The sequence below is a fragment of the Buteo buteo genome, chromosome 1 (genome assembly GCF_964188355.1).
Source record: "Buteo buteo chromosome 1, bButBut1.hap1.1, whole genome shotgun sequence".
Lineage (NCBI taxonomy): Eukaryota > Metazoa > Chordata > Aves > Accipitriformes > Accipitridae > Buteo > Buteo buteo.
This window is the reverse complement of record NC_134171.1, coordinates 8,518,473-8,533,141: the sequence shown is the minus strand read 5'-3', so window position 1 is coordinate 8,533,141 and position 14,669 is coordinate 8,518,473. Positions and strand designations below refer to the sequence as shown.

The 14,669-nt window shown below is 39.5% G+C and overlaps 1 protein-coding gene across 4 annotated transcripts; it reads left to right on the top strand.

Moving 5' to 3' along the window:
- Positions 1-35: 35 nt before the first annotated feature.
- On the top strand, positions 36-14,648 carry LOC142044704 (histone RNA hairpin-binding protein-like). 4 transcript variants are annotated; one of them, XM_075057545.1, is made up of 12 exons: positions 36-166; positions 1,811-1,927; positions 3,728-3,832; positions 4,552-4,683; positions 7,176-7,325; positions 8,140-8,277; positions 8,960-9,076; positions 10,158-10,265; positions 10,684-10,797; positions 11,075-11,188; positions 11,979-12,153; positions 13,048-14,648. In XM_075057545.1, exons 1-10 carry the CDS (start codon positions 102-104, stop codon positions 11,178-11,180), a joined length of 1,152 nt encoding a protein of 383 aa, XP_074913646.1. In that variant the 5' UTR covers positions 36-101; the 3' UTR covers positions 11,181-11,188; positions 11,979-12,153; positions 13,048-14,648. The 4 variants fall into 4 exon arrangements, with proteins under 4 accessions (XP_074913646.1, XP_074913733.1, XP_074913552.1 ...); XM_075057632.1 differs by having other exon boundaries at positions 8,143-8,277; positions 11,964-12,153; positions 13,048-14,646; XM_075057451.1 differs by having other exon boundaries at positions 11,964-12,153; positions 13,048-14,576.
- Positions 14,649-14,669: the final 21 nt, after the last annotated feature.

The following is a 14,669-nucleotide window of genomic DNA, read 5'->3' as shown; positions in this document are numbered from 1 at the left end:
CACCGCGCCCTCCTCTCGGGAGGAAGGGCCGCGCCTGCGCGCTGCTTCTCCCCGGCGGGCGCAGCCATGTTCCGCAGCGGCGTGCGGCCACTGCCTCAGCCATGTTCCGCGGGCAGCGGGGCCCGCCGCGCCACGCCGGCGGCGGGGAGCCGGGCGGGCTGCGCAGGTGGGAGCTACCGCGGTAGGGCGGGGGTGTTACTCCCTCAGGGCGTCTGTAGAGCTGCCGGGGCTCCGGTGTGTTGGCGGGCGGGGGTGTGGGCGGTGGGGAGGTCGCCGCCGCCTTCAGCTTCGTCCTCCTCGGTACCCGTGAGGAGGAGCGGGGCGAGGCGGCTGCTGGCTGCTCGCCTCCCTCCGCCAAAACGTCGGCTCGTCCTTGCGGCCCGCCGGAGGGAGTCTCCTTGGCAGAGGGGGTCTGGCGAAATGCCCTCAGCCCGGCTGGGGCTCGCCTTCAGGCTGAGGCTGCAGTGGGCAGGGGGTGGTGCAAGGCGCTGGAGGTAGAGGAATACGGGAATATTTCTGAAAGGCGTAACTGTCCGTTAGCATTTTTCCCTATATTTTCAAATAGTGTTGTACGTAAGGCGTGCTAGGTGTTGGGCTTTTTTGTCTGCTTGTTTCTTTCTTTCGAGTCTTTAAATTGAGTAATTGTTGCTGAGGGTGGATAGAGGAAGGTTTTTTCCGTTCGCTGCCTTTGCAGAAACCGAATGTGTTGAAAATGTCCTTTTACCTAGATCCATGATTCAGAGTGAGCGATTTGTGCTGTGTGTCAGTAACTTTGAGCCCTCTGGGAGCGGGAAACTCCCAAGGCCGGTCAGGGTGGAGGAGGAAAGGAAAGAAAACATAGGTTGTTAATCCAGGATTAAAATAACAAAAACCTTCCTTTCCTCTCGCTTGTTGACTTAAAAAGTGCAGAGACCTTGCACATACAGAACAGTACAATTACTGTTTACTCACACATACAGAGCAACAGTATGTTTGCTGTGTGGAGTCTGCAGTATAGGGTCATTCTCTCAGGCAGGTGGTGGCAGATCTGCAGGTGTGGTCCTTAGCCCAGAAGCCAGGTCTGATGCTAGTAGACGCTGTGATGACGCTTTGTTTAGCAACCTATCATTTAAGATGTCAACGCTGCCAGAACTGAGGAGGAGAATGTAGATAACTCTTAATCCTTAAGCAATCTCTGGCTGTCCTCCCAGTGTGTTGCAGGCATCCCACTCCAGCTCCTTTTCCCCATGCTTACTTGTGAGGACTCTGGAGCAGTGTCTGGTAAAGAATTTCCTGTGTAAAAGTGTTTCCACATAAACGTTTGACCTGATTCCCCTTAGACATGCTGTTTTCTTGTGTTGAAGTGATGTTTCTGTATTTGCTTCTTCCACAACTTTTGTACTGGATAGAATGGTATATAAATGTCAAATAATGCATTGCTGACAGAGGACAGTCTATGAACATTGGCACATGTCAGCAGTTCCATAAATGCTGGTGACAGTCCTCAGCTGGGTTTCTTCTTCCCCTTCCCTTTTTGTTTGCAAATAGAGAAAGGGTATGCTTCTGGTTACCTAAATATTAATGGTTTATTTTAAAATTCTGATGTCTTAATTGCATTTGTCAAAGACCTTTTTTCAGCAATTGCATTGTCTAACACCTTTGTTAAGTTAGTGTTGCCTGAATGAGTTAAGTTGACGGAAGTCACGTATCTGTATACCAAATCAGCATTTTGTAACTATAAATGATGATACGCAGATTGTATTTGTTTTGTTTAGGCAATGTTCAGTGACTACCAGTGACTTGTTTTCTGATGAAAATTCTTGTTTTCTAGTTCTGTGAAATATCCACACTGCTGGCATCAAGAACAGAAATGTAGAAGCTGGAATGATTCAGACTCTTTGGTGTTTGATGAATATCAGTGTAGGCATTTAGACCAATGGCTGGAGAGGTAAGGAATAAATGTGAAGTTTGTTTAAATGTTCACTTTGCTGCATTCTTTTCTTTAGGAATCCCGCAAAACCTTGGGCGTGATTAAATTAAATGTTTTCTAATAATACAGTAGCACAGAGTTAGCAAATGATATCTGCATTATGCAAGAGTAGACCATTCCATTTGGCTAATTGAAATACATGCCATAATATTAGCAAGTATTCCATATGAAAGAGAGAAATGGTATGTACTGAGGCAGTAGTTGAAGCCCTTTATTGCTGAAGCCCTCAATATTAGTATAAAATTCCCATTGAAGCAATATGCTGTTACTTTTTATTCTTTGCTTGCACATCTTTATATGTAAGTCTGGGCAAACCATGATGTTTGTCTCTTCACTTGGCAGTGCACTCGGTATATTCAGCTATACTACAGTTTTTAGTAAATACCTTTTTTGTTTTTTTGTAATCCAGTACAGAGAACAATTTGATATAAGATCAAATTTTATAGGTAGGTAGTTCTAGGAGTATTTTGGTTTACTTTTGTATATTCTAGACTAAAGACCTAAGGTGGAGGAAGTGGTTAAGATTGGTATCTTAATGTCTGACAGGAGGGGTGAAAAGTGGTGAGTGCTTGGATATGTGCAGAAAACTGAGTAGAACGTAAGTTAGAAGAGATGAAATATTTCACTGAGGGCACATGAACGCTCTTTTTGTATATAATTTATACATCTCTGAGTATTACATTATAGGAAAGCAATTGTCTTTTCTGATGGCATGTTTAATATTCCTTCAGTTAATAAATGAGTCTTTTGAAGAGCTTAGGAAAGCCTTTGTATTCAGGAGTGTTTTCTATGTCTTTGATGCTATCATAAAAAAATATTAAGTGTGTTGTGATTGTGAGTCAAACTGGATGTGCTAGCAGCATTTTGTATTTCTCTTGCTGAGTAGGTATGTTCCTTAGTGTGGAATGAATCTCTGTCGTGTTAAAATGACATTGGCAGCATGGATGATAATATCTGGTGATGTGAAACTGCTTAGGGAAAGTAAGACTATAAGCTAAATCTAGTTTTTATTACTTATGTTAAATGTTGTGGCATTAACATTGAAAGTAGATGACAGACTGAAAGGAGAAGTTTTCAGCGCTTTAGAATATTACAGCATTATACACTTTTTATTTATTATATTTTTTAAGTTAATGAGGAACCTGGTGTTTCTCCACTCAGACAACATCAGTGATCCAACTGATTATTTAAGAGCTTCCTGACTTACTTTTTGGCTTTACATAGTGGAGTTTACATACTTGAAATGATTATGTTGGGATATGATGGTGTCTGACAAAATGTTAGTTCTGCTCTTGTGATGGGCATTTTTCCATTTCTTAAGCATTTCCCTAGTCCTTTACAAAGTCCTTAGCTGATGACAGAAAGCAGTGATTAGACTGATTTTGACCTCAAGTAATTTCATGAATTGTGCTCTTTGATGGAATTGCAGTATTGAGAAGGTCCTCAAGTAGTAGAGCGAAGTACTCGCATTGGCTGAGCTGGCAGTATTTTAAGAGATTGTCAGATCTGTGTTCTGAATTGAAATTCAGTTTGTGACCATTTTCTTTCCCTGCGAAGTAAAACTGATAGTCTTAAATCACTACTGAAGGTGACTTCAGCTGAAGTGTTTTGATTTGTTTGAGTTTGAAATGAAATAGGGTAGGGCCATGCCCATGGTGTTACAATTGTGGAGCAGTTTTTGTCCACTATTAAAGTTCCTGTTCATTAAATATGTTATGAGCAACAAATGTTCATATTGAATTCTCAATTGTTTTCTAGCTCTGCAACACCAGAACATTCTAGGCCTCTTTCTAGTTGCCCAGACTGGGAAAGTAGAACTGAAGAAGGCAAAACTATGAGGACATCAAATAAAAAAATGACAAAGTGGGTATTGAGCAATTATTAACTGTTGTTGCTTTGGTTTTAGCAATAACCATCTGATGATGTCCAGCTACTTTACATGCATTAGTGAAGATTTGAAACACAGCCAAGCTGTTTCATATCAAGCCTGAAGGAAGCCGTAAGGAGAAAGTAGCACTGAGAAGTCTTATCTCAAAAGCTACTTGTATGATCATTTCAGATTCTCTTTTTCAGCTTAAATTGCATATTCATTACAGCTTTCCATAACAGAAAATACTGGAATAGTGAAAGGAAAAATGAAAATCAGCCATCATGTCTTGGAGAGAGAAATGGCTGTTAAGGTCATTCAAGCTATCCTCCTTTATATTATCCATCTTTGTTCTACTGAGTTTAAGATTTTTCGTATTTATATTAGAAGGTTGTTACACATGTAAGCAATAATCATGTATCATTTGATTTGCTTGCTGTAGGACTAGCTGTAAGCTTCTAGTAAGGCAGCTCTAGCACCAGTACCCTCCTGTGTATGTTTACTTGTTACAAACCTGAGCAACTGCATGAACTTGCAAAACCTTTTGTAGTGATTCATTTGGTTGGTACAACTTTCACTTCTGTAAACTAGTGAAGTAGGAGTTGTGCTTACTGTCTATCAGAGTAAGAATGCATGTAGTTCTACAGTATGTGTTTATATAACTTGTAAAGTTATTAAGGTTCTTTTCAACTTAATTCTAATTTTTATTTTTAAGTTCTGTTTCAAGTGATTCTGCTAATCCAGCTGAAAGGGAAACAGATGAAGTGGTTCTGAGGAGAAGACAAAAACAGATCAATTTTGGAAAGAATACCCTTGCATATGACAGATACATTAAAGAAGTTCCAAAGTAAGTTGCACTGTGTTGCACATTCCCAAATAAACTCTTAACTATGTCCTGATGTGTGTGTAGGTAAGCATACAGCTTTAGTTCTCTTAAAATTCTATGAACAGTAACTGAAGAAAACTTAAAATCAGTTGATTTTTGTCAAAGAGAAGCCAGGTATTTTCTGCATAGGAGCAAATTTAGATAGGGAACATTTAAAGCTAAATGTTTTCTTTGTGTATTGCTGTTGCCAGTAGCAAATATACTTCAAATAAACTCTGTATTAATAACCTCCCTGTGATGCTTCTGGTGACTGTGTTGCTAGGCCAGTGTGAAGTTAATTGATAGCAGGAAATGACAGCTTTAAATGAGGACTGAATAAAGCCTTGCATTTAAGTATTGGTAAGGAAACCAGTCTTCAATGATTCATCAGTAACTAACAGATCAAAACCTGGATTTCTTGCTTTCTCTGTTATTCCACTTTGGGCTTCAGAGTCTGTGAATTGTGGCACTTAAATCAAGATTTCGTAGCCAGCCCCCTCTGCTTACTGCAGAGCTGTCAAGGTTCAGAAACTAGTCTGTACTAATGTGTGGATGTGCATTTGTGTTCTTGGCTTTTTGTTTTGAGGGTTACTTTTAGAGGTGTTTTTCTAAATATGGCTTGCAACTTATATTTGCCAGCTTTCTGTGGATTCTACCTCTAAGAGTCTGTTGTGGAAATTGCTATCCAAGTGCAGTGCACACTGCAAGCTTGTTGTTGAGCAAAACTTGAAAGATTAGACTAGATGATGAAAAATCAACAACAGATACTGTAAATGATCACAGATAGCATATAATCATTAAATCTTCAGTAACACTTTTCTTCAAAGAGTCTTGGATCGCTTTGTGAATTGTAATTTTGCTTGTCACTTTGTCATCAGTGGTAGGACTGCAGCCACTCTTATGGTGATGCCTGGCACTTGCATAACTGTGCTGTGATCAGTTAAATCATAGTTGGAGCATAGGAAAGGATGAGAACAGCGTTCAGAAAAAACATGGGATAAACTTAAAAGAAAAAAAAAGTGTTCTGGGTGGCATTGTAACAGGGTAGTTTAATCCTGTTCCTTAGCAGGATGTGTTTATCTTAGAAAAAGTGCTATGGCTAAGTACATTGATCTGTGAAGCTGGTAGGGGGAGCCACCTGAGACCAAGGTACTTGGTATGATTTAAAACATTATTGTAATATGCTTCCTTCCAGGCATAAAGCTGACTCCAGTATGGTAGGACTATAAACAGGATTATTTTGTACTGAAGATACAGTTTAAGTGAGCTCTCTAGTAATGTTTGGTGGTCAGGATCTGCTTTGAGATACTACCTGAGAAATAGCACTTCCAGCCATGGGGTCATCCCAGACAGCATTGTTACAGTGTCTGCCCAGTGTAGATTCAGTGGAAGGGCATATCGTTTACATTTTACCCAGAGAATGAGGTGACTTTGTTTTCTATACTCCCAGAAGACAAATGCTGTTTAGAATTACAGCAATCCCCATTGTAACAGTGCGTAGACAATGGTGGAATAAAAGTTCACTGAAGATACTTGCGGGTTGACCCTTGCCAGCAGCCAAGTACCCACACAGCTACTTGCTCCCTCCCTCTCCCAGTGGGATGGGGAAAGAATAAGAGCAGTAGAGAAAACTGATGGATTGAGATAAGGGCAGTTTAACAGGTGAAGGAAAAAAAGGGGGAGGGAAAGCAAGTGATGCAAATGCAATCACTCGCTACCTCCCACAGGCAGACTGGTGCCCTGGCAGTCTATGAGCAGCAACTACTTTGGAAGACACCTCCCCTTCTTCCTCTGCCCTGATTTTAGTTTTTGAGCATGACCTTACATGGTGTGGAATATCTCTTTGGGTAATTTGAGTCAGCTGTCCCAGCAGTTCCCCCTCTTAACTTCTTGTTCACCCTCAACTTAGTGGCTGTGGGAGGGGGTGGGGCAGAGTGGGGAAAAAGAGAAGGTCTTGAAGCTGTACAAGCACTGTTTAGCAATAACCAAAAATTAGTGTGTTACCAGCACTATTTTAGCCATAAATCTGAAATACAGCACTACAGGGACTGCTATGAAGGAAGTTAACTCCATCCCAGCCAGACTCAGTACAATACTAAATACAAAGAAACTGCACATGACTCGGGAAAACTGAGATAGAAGTAGCTGGAGGCTGGGATACTGTTGAAGGGGTATGAGTTATGCTGCTTCTGTTTCATATTTTTCCATGGGCCTTAGGGATCTGCTTTTGGCATCTATCAGAGTGCTGGACTGGAAGAACCTCAGGTCTGACTCAGCATGTTACTGTTAGTTGTTGCTTGTGTTGTCTGTTTTTGACAGTGTTTTACAATATAGTGTTTCAGTTAAGTGTTTAAAAATATGAAAATTCTATTTCTTAGGCCACTGATGCCTGTGTCATCTGATGGACGGAAGATATTTTTTTTTAAGCAGAAAAATCATGTTCTGAAATAATAAATGTTACTGTGTATTTACAGGAATCAGCGAATACCAGGAGTTCATCCTAGAACTCCCAACAAATTTAAGAAGTACAGCCGTAGATCCTGGGACCAGCAGATCAGGCTGTGGAAGATTGCACTGCATGCCTGGGATCCTCCTACTGAAGAAACCTGGGATCTGCAGCCAGTGTGTGTATGGGTGAATTAAGTCAGTACATGTCTCTTGCTTCACAGGAGGACTCTGTTTCCTTTAGAGCATTCCTAACTGAGTTGATCAGGCTCAGAAATGGGAGTCTCCCTGAATGCTTTGTTTTCCTTTTGAATCTTGTTAGTTATATCTTGAAGATATTCCCATTATTTAGTCTAAATTCATCTCCAATAAAGCGTTTTGGGAAGGAAGGCATTTGGTCTGTCTGCAGTAGTACACTACATTCACCTGTGTGTTTACACTGGTGAGCACAAGGTAAAATTATTTTTCTAGAAAGGGATAGGCATAAGCAGAAATTCAGTGATGACTATTCCTTGACCTTGATAACCTTTCCATATTCCCTTTTTCTGATGTCAGTGGAACCACCTTTCTCCTGCAGTAACAATATGTTAGAGGATTTGAGAAGTGTAAGAAGATTAGAGAGAGATTTCTGTGCTCTTTGCAGGAGAGTGGCAACTGTGTTCAAGACGGAAATTTTTTTTGTCTTTTCAGAACTTTGAATTTCTCTAACAAGGCTAGCTCTGCTAATTGACACCACCTAATACTTTACAAGATTTGGACTGGTAAATTGGGAGGAAATGAGTGAATGGAATTCTATTAGCTCTGTAACTGCATTGCGTAAATAGTTTTAGCTGTGTTGTAATTGACCTATGGTGGAAGTTGCAGTTGTTTGCACTGTTTGGATGTCATATGAAATGAACTGTCAGTTATTACTGCAGCTTAACTGTCTTCTGCTTGGAGTGCTAAGCCAGATGGGTAGTATTTTAAATCCTTTTTTCCTCCCCTGGTTTTTAGTAGTACAGAACCCTCAGGCAGTTCCCAGGAATGGTTCTGCAAAGACGAGGATTTTTCTGGCTCCTTTGTATTTGACGAGAAGCAGAAAAGAAATGAGGGTGAAGATGAATGTAGGCAAACTGACTACACATTGGAGAGGTATGAGATAAAACTTCTGTGGTTAACTTACTGAAATAATTCAATACGTGTTAATGCTGTCAGTTTTTTGTGGGAAAAGTTTAGTGAGGGAGAGCAGTTAATGCTCAGCTTCAGAGTTTGGCACTTTTGCTCTTGAACGTAATCCGTCACTGGTGCAGAGCATTGAATGCAGAATAATTACAAGTGTTACAGAATTGCATTATTAACAGCAGGAAAAGCAGTGTTTTTTCAGCTTGTCTGTTTATAGAGTGGAGCGCTGAGGTTTCTTTAAGCACTGTTGGCAAGTGCTGAGAGGAGGATACCTTTTTTAGAAGCAGGAGTGACCATCCTTAATTAATGGTATTATGCCCATCTGCAGAACAGCAGGGAGACTTAACAGTGAAGCACCTCATGCACTTCCCTGTTTACTGAGGTATCTTGTTCTGGGGACATGCATGTGGAGCTGAAAATAGTTCTGCTTCCCAGTTTCTTCTGAGGTTATGACTGGGTTCGCTTTCCAAAATATAGTGGAGTCGTTAACAAAATTTGAGCTATTTTCTGTGTTCTTCTGTTGTGCCTGAAGAATCATACCTCAAAAAAGGTCTTCCTGTGTAGCATGTACCATTATTTTGCAGAACTCTGATAAGCATTTAAACACAGATGAAAAAACGTTGTGTGCATAAAATCTGTCTTATTTTTGTAGCCCCTGTTCTCCCGATTCTTCTCCAGTATGGAAACGCAGAAAAAGAAACAATTCTGACTCCCCTGTGGTTTCACAGAGTAAAAACCATTATGTGCATATGTACCACACACTGGAAAGGTATGAAATGATTCTCCATATGGAGATATATTGATATTATGAACCGACTTTTGGAATATGAATGGTATTTATCCCTCCAATTGTTAAATAGTTTTAATTTTATATAAATGTGTGTGCAATTTAATGAGGAAGGGAAGTCATGCCAGAATAATTGTGTTGTATGATAGCAAATATTTACAGTGGTCCATTGCAAAGGTGAAGAAACTTCAGTGTCAGAAGACACAACATAGGTTGGTTTTTGTGCGTAGATTTAGGCAATGCTAATGTGTTGTTCTTGATTTCTCATGGAACATGGTTTGTGCTTCAGAGGTTGTAATTCTGAAATTCTTAGGCATCTGCCATACTTATTTCTCGTATCTCTTACATGCACTGCATTCTGCTTTTTGGCATTCAGAGTGTGTACAAGTTGATGAACATAATGGTAAGGGAATGAAGCTCAGTGTGCGCTCATAACTGTCAGCGAATACTGAAACTTGCTGCCTATTTAATTATTACCATGTTAACGTTTGCTACAGGTATTACAGAGAATGAGTATTCATGAAGGGATATGAAAGAAGCTTTGTGTATTTTGATTAAGCTTTTCCCTGCCTTATGAAAGGTGGTATGGAAGAAAATGCTTGTTGGAACAACAAGGAATTGGTTGCCCAGTCTGGGACTGGGACAGAGTGAGGTTAACATTCAAAAATGGATAACAGAAGGGTAGAGTTCTTTAGGCTAACACCTTCATTATTCTAAGTTGTTCAGGAATTAAACTGCTCCTCTAGTGATTGGTCTTAATCATATTCCCTTTTTTCCCCGTTCCTAGCTGCTGCATAAGAAGTCTTCCTATAATTGAGAAATGATAGGCAATGTAGAGGAGAGCATGGTTTAAACTCTATACAAAGTTTTGTCAGAACCACCAGAAAACTGGAACTATGATTTAAGTTCCTTGGGGTTTAGTAGACTTCTCACACTAACCTTAGTAAAAATGTTTATACAGGTGTGGGTTTTTCTCTCTACTTAGCCCCCTTATCTTGAGAAGAATTAAGAGGAACTGTGTTGCAAAGGTCCATGGTTTGAGACCTTTTCATTTTCTTTCTAGTCTTACCGAATCAGGACATCAGGAGGCTTTTTCAAAGTGCTCAGAGTGGGAAGCCTTTGGTGAAGATGATGAAGTAATGACAGTACAACATGGTATAGAAATAACAAGGTAAATACCATAATGATTGTGACTTTCTGTTTATTGCTTGTGCTGTGAAGGTGTCCTTTGCTTTTTTTTTGTCTGTCTTCACTGTGTAATACTGTTCTTTTTTCTCTCCTTATGTTTCCTCCAACATGTGGTATGTTTGGTTGTTATTTTTGTTCTTTGAGTATACTTGGCTTTTTCCAGTCTGACTCTCCATCGGTTGCTTTCTGCTGCTTCTGCCATTAAGTAATGCTGAAAGATGATGAGCCCTATTCACCCTTTTTGTTTTATGGAAAGCAATGGCATTTTACAGAATTGGTCCCCATGGTTGTTACTAGCCTCTCACTTCCTCAGCCTAGGAGCTGAAAACTTCCTCTCTGTCTCCTTAGAGATTAAGTTGTTTTGTAGCTGACAACAATGATAGTTGTTTGTTTTTATGCAGTGACCCGATTCCAGCCAGTTGTTGTTCAGGATGGAACAATCAGAAACAGAAAAAAACCAACTTCTTTCTGCCTGACAGCAAAACTTGCAGAGATACAGACTGCAGGCTGGAGAGGTATAAAATGCAGCTCATCAATCAGGGGCTTTCTTTTGTGTAGTAAGTTAGAAGCATAGTTGCTTTATTGCTGCATTTCAATCCAAGTTTTTATTATAAACATTTTTTTTTTTAACTATTAGGGATGTGTTGGCCAATATTTATATGTTGTGTGGTAAAATTCTGTCCTTATTTTCTCATGTTATAGTCTGTATTAGAGTAAATAGCAGGTTGTATCTGTATTTAGTATAAAAATGTTACCATAATAAAGCCACTTCAGGGTTTTTTGTATTTGTAGGCTTAAACTTTGTAGCAGTTTATTGGAAGGACATCCATCAGAATACCCTGAAAGGGAATGGGGAAGTGCAAGTGCTGAAGATAGAATAATGAGGAAAAAAATTTAAATATTGAGGTGAGTTCATGCTGACTACTTATTTTGCCTGTTCTGTTTCAGTAGCCCATATGCAGTATCATTCTACAGAATCCAACTGTTCAGTTAAAGCAGATCAGTTGCTCTCTTTATCATATTAGTATTTTATCCCATCTTCTTGTGTTTAATGCAGCACCTCAATTGAAAGATCTAATATTTCGGACTTAGTAAATTGAAATATTTACCTGTTCAGCCAGAAAATGTGTTTTATATTATCACCCAAATGAAAAGTACCAGGTTTTTTAATTATTTCAGTAGCAGCTTTTCTGCCTCTTAATATTTTTGTGATGAAGTCATAACTTTGCATCTGCAGCAGTAGATTTCAATGAAAATTTTCTCTTGGACTGTAGGTTCCTGTGGTGCATTAATAGGATGGTTAGTAATCTCGAATCAAACAGCTTTTATTAGCAGAGAGTATTTGTGTAACTTGATTGTCTTCAATCTATGTTTAATGTAGGCTCTGAAACATTATGAACTAGGATCTAAATGTCTGTTTAACAGTGATCTTGCAATATTTTGCATAAGAAAACTCATTAAGACTATGGTATTAAGAATACAGTGCACAATTAGTTTTACACTACTTAAATTTTGAATTCTAGCAATATGAGGAAAAGGTAGGTGGAGCTTTTAAAAAATTGTGCTAATGGCATTCTTGTATTAACTTTCTTGATTTTTAATTTAAATTCTTTGAGCATAAATAAGACTTAATATGGATTCATTTTTTTGAAGTGCTAATTCGATATTTGAAAATACCTAGTCTCTCTGTATATAGAAGTATGGAAGAAGGACTTTCTGCTGTGACAGAAGACTATTTGAAGAATAGGGATGTACTCTGAGATCAGCAGATGAAGTCTTGGAAAACTGGTGCAGTTGCGCAAGATCTGCACTGAAAGAGGAAGAGATTTACAGTCAGCAAATGTGCAATCAGCATAAGGTGATATGTGCAGGTAAAAGAAGCATGCCTCTATACATCACAGTTAAGAGAGCCTTTCTCATCTTTTAGATAGTTGATATTTAGCTGCTTTGCAGTTGTCTCTGTTGTAAATAAGTCTCTGTTTAGGACTATATATATTCAGTGGGTTCGTAATCACTCATTCTAATTGAAAAAATATCTTTGACATGTAAAATGTAGAAAGTGAATTAAATAGCTTCTCTGTGGAGCAACACGTTGGTTTCCTGGAATGTAAAGATCAATATTTAGAGAGACGCTGCCTTTAAAAATGTTTTTTAGGTGTGATGAGCTCTAACTCTCAAATGGCACAAACTTCATCTGTGGAAGGTGAATGTGCCTTGAAAACCAGATAGTGGGTTACATGGTAGAATTCCACACCACCTGCCTTTTTGCTAAAAGAAAATGTATGTCTTAAACAGGAAAAACAAATGTCCATAATTTTGAATGTGTCTGGTTGCTTTTTAAAGGAAAAAAACCTTAGTTAGTAGGACACTTAAGACATGGCAAGAATGTGTTAATTAGAATTGAGAGAAAAATATATTTTATGAATTAATAATGACATTTAGGTGAAAAAGATGTGAGGGGTTGGGAAAGATAGGCTCAACTGCTTCATTTTCTCTTTGACAAATACTTTAGGAATATAGGGTATGCGGTACTCTCTTTGTTTTTACCATAATTTCTGTTCTCAAAGTGTTCATACGATCTATAACACTTTATTTAGTATGGACAATATGGCTTTGTCTTTTATACTGTGCTTTAAGCTCACCATATGTAGTGCTTTGTTCATTTACTGCTACTGTAACATTACAGCTTAAAAGAGTAAATGTTTTGCTGTTAATGACTAGATATATTGTATTTATAAAATGCTGTTATCTACCTTTTTGTCCAGGTTTCTCCAGATCTTTAAGGATAGATTGTTTTCTGCACGCTCTGCCTCAGGTGCAAAACTTCAGATTTCATTAAGCGTGTGCTACAATGATGATGATGTTCCTTAAAGCTTTTGTGAGAATGTTTCTGCTGTACCTGCGTTGGCAGGTGACATGTACATCATATTGTAAAGGCTACTTCAGTTGATGGATCCTGCTGTCGCCATTTGGAGATCGTGCTACTTAGAGCACACTAATGTCATGCTGGTGAATTGGTCCAATATTGAGTCAAACTGAAGAATTCCATCCCTTAATCCAAGGAGTTAAACCCTGTTTCCTTTACTGGACCAGAATTGTACATCCAACCTGAAGAACTGCTTCAGAAGAATGTAGATAATTTCAACCTTTCTGCAGTTGTTAAAGACAAACTGTTCTTAGCTTTTGGATTGGGTGATCATCCATTTGGCTTATTTACCTTTCTCTGAGATAAGATATGTTAAACTAGCATTTGCCTAAGCCTAGTGAGAGAAGAGAAGGAAAAGGTAGATGGTTTATCAAAATCAGATCCCCAACTGTTCGAACAGCAGCAAAGCCTAAATACCTAGATTTTGCTTTTTTGTGTGTTGCAGCCTGACCCAAAGAGCCAAGCTACTGCTAAGAGTATAAAAGGATGAGTTCAGGGCCTGCTGTTCCTGCAGGAATTGGAGATGAGCAGCATTATTTGCAGGTTTGGAGCTGCCCTTGGGCATGGGGTGTCCAGGCTAAGGGTTGTGACAGTGTTGAGATAGGCTCTCCTTTGTTTTACTTTTCTAGCACTGTGATTAAGAGGTCAAAGTGAGGGATGTGGCTATAGTGGAGTTTAGACCAGATTCATGTACCAGTTTCAGGAATTTCTTACAGTCCTTGTGGCATTTTATGTAGCACGTACTGGGGTAGAAATATCCACTAGAGCTGGGAATTGTCTCTTTGCAGTTTTGTTTGGCTTTTCGCAAGGCCACTGCAGAACTGTGGCAGTGCTAGGGATGACACACAGCAGCCTTGCTGTGGGGCTGGTAGTGTACCCAAGTGCCAAAAGCCCATTGTACTACTGATGTGGAAGTAAACTGCTTCCCCAGAAACTACTCCCAGTCCCTTCCAGAACATTATTTCCAGGCATGCTCGAGCACGGGGTTCGGTAGTGTCCCAGCACAAGGGTGGCTCAGTCACACACCACAGAGTGCAGAGTGTGCGTATGCAAGGAACATGTCTGTATAGCACTTTTTTAAGAAGTAATATTTAGAACCTTGTTGTTGCAGTGTGCATGCTTTCATGTGGTTTATGATGATTGTAAATAAGGGATGTGTAACATTTTTGGCATTTTGTCTTTATGCAAAATAATTAAACACTTTAAATTTAAAAATCCTCGCTAGTCTGCTTTTGCTGTTTGTCAGTTTCATTATAAAGGAATGTGTGGGTTAGTAGTCCTTTTTTTGTTTGTTTTAGGGTGTTTTGGTTATTTTGGGTTTGGTGGGGGTTTTTTAAACCTTGTGTTTTGAGTTTGTGTCCTGGGGTTTTGGTAGCAGGAGTGGCTCCTGTGAGAAGCTTCTAGAGGCTTCGCCAGCTCCAAGTTGGACCCACGTCTGGCCAAGGCCGAGCTCATCAGCAA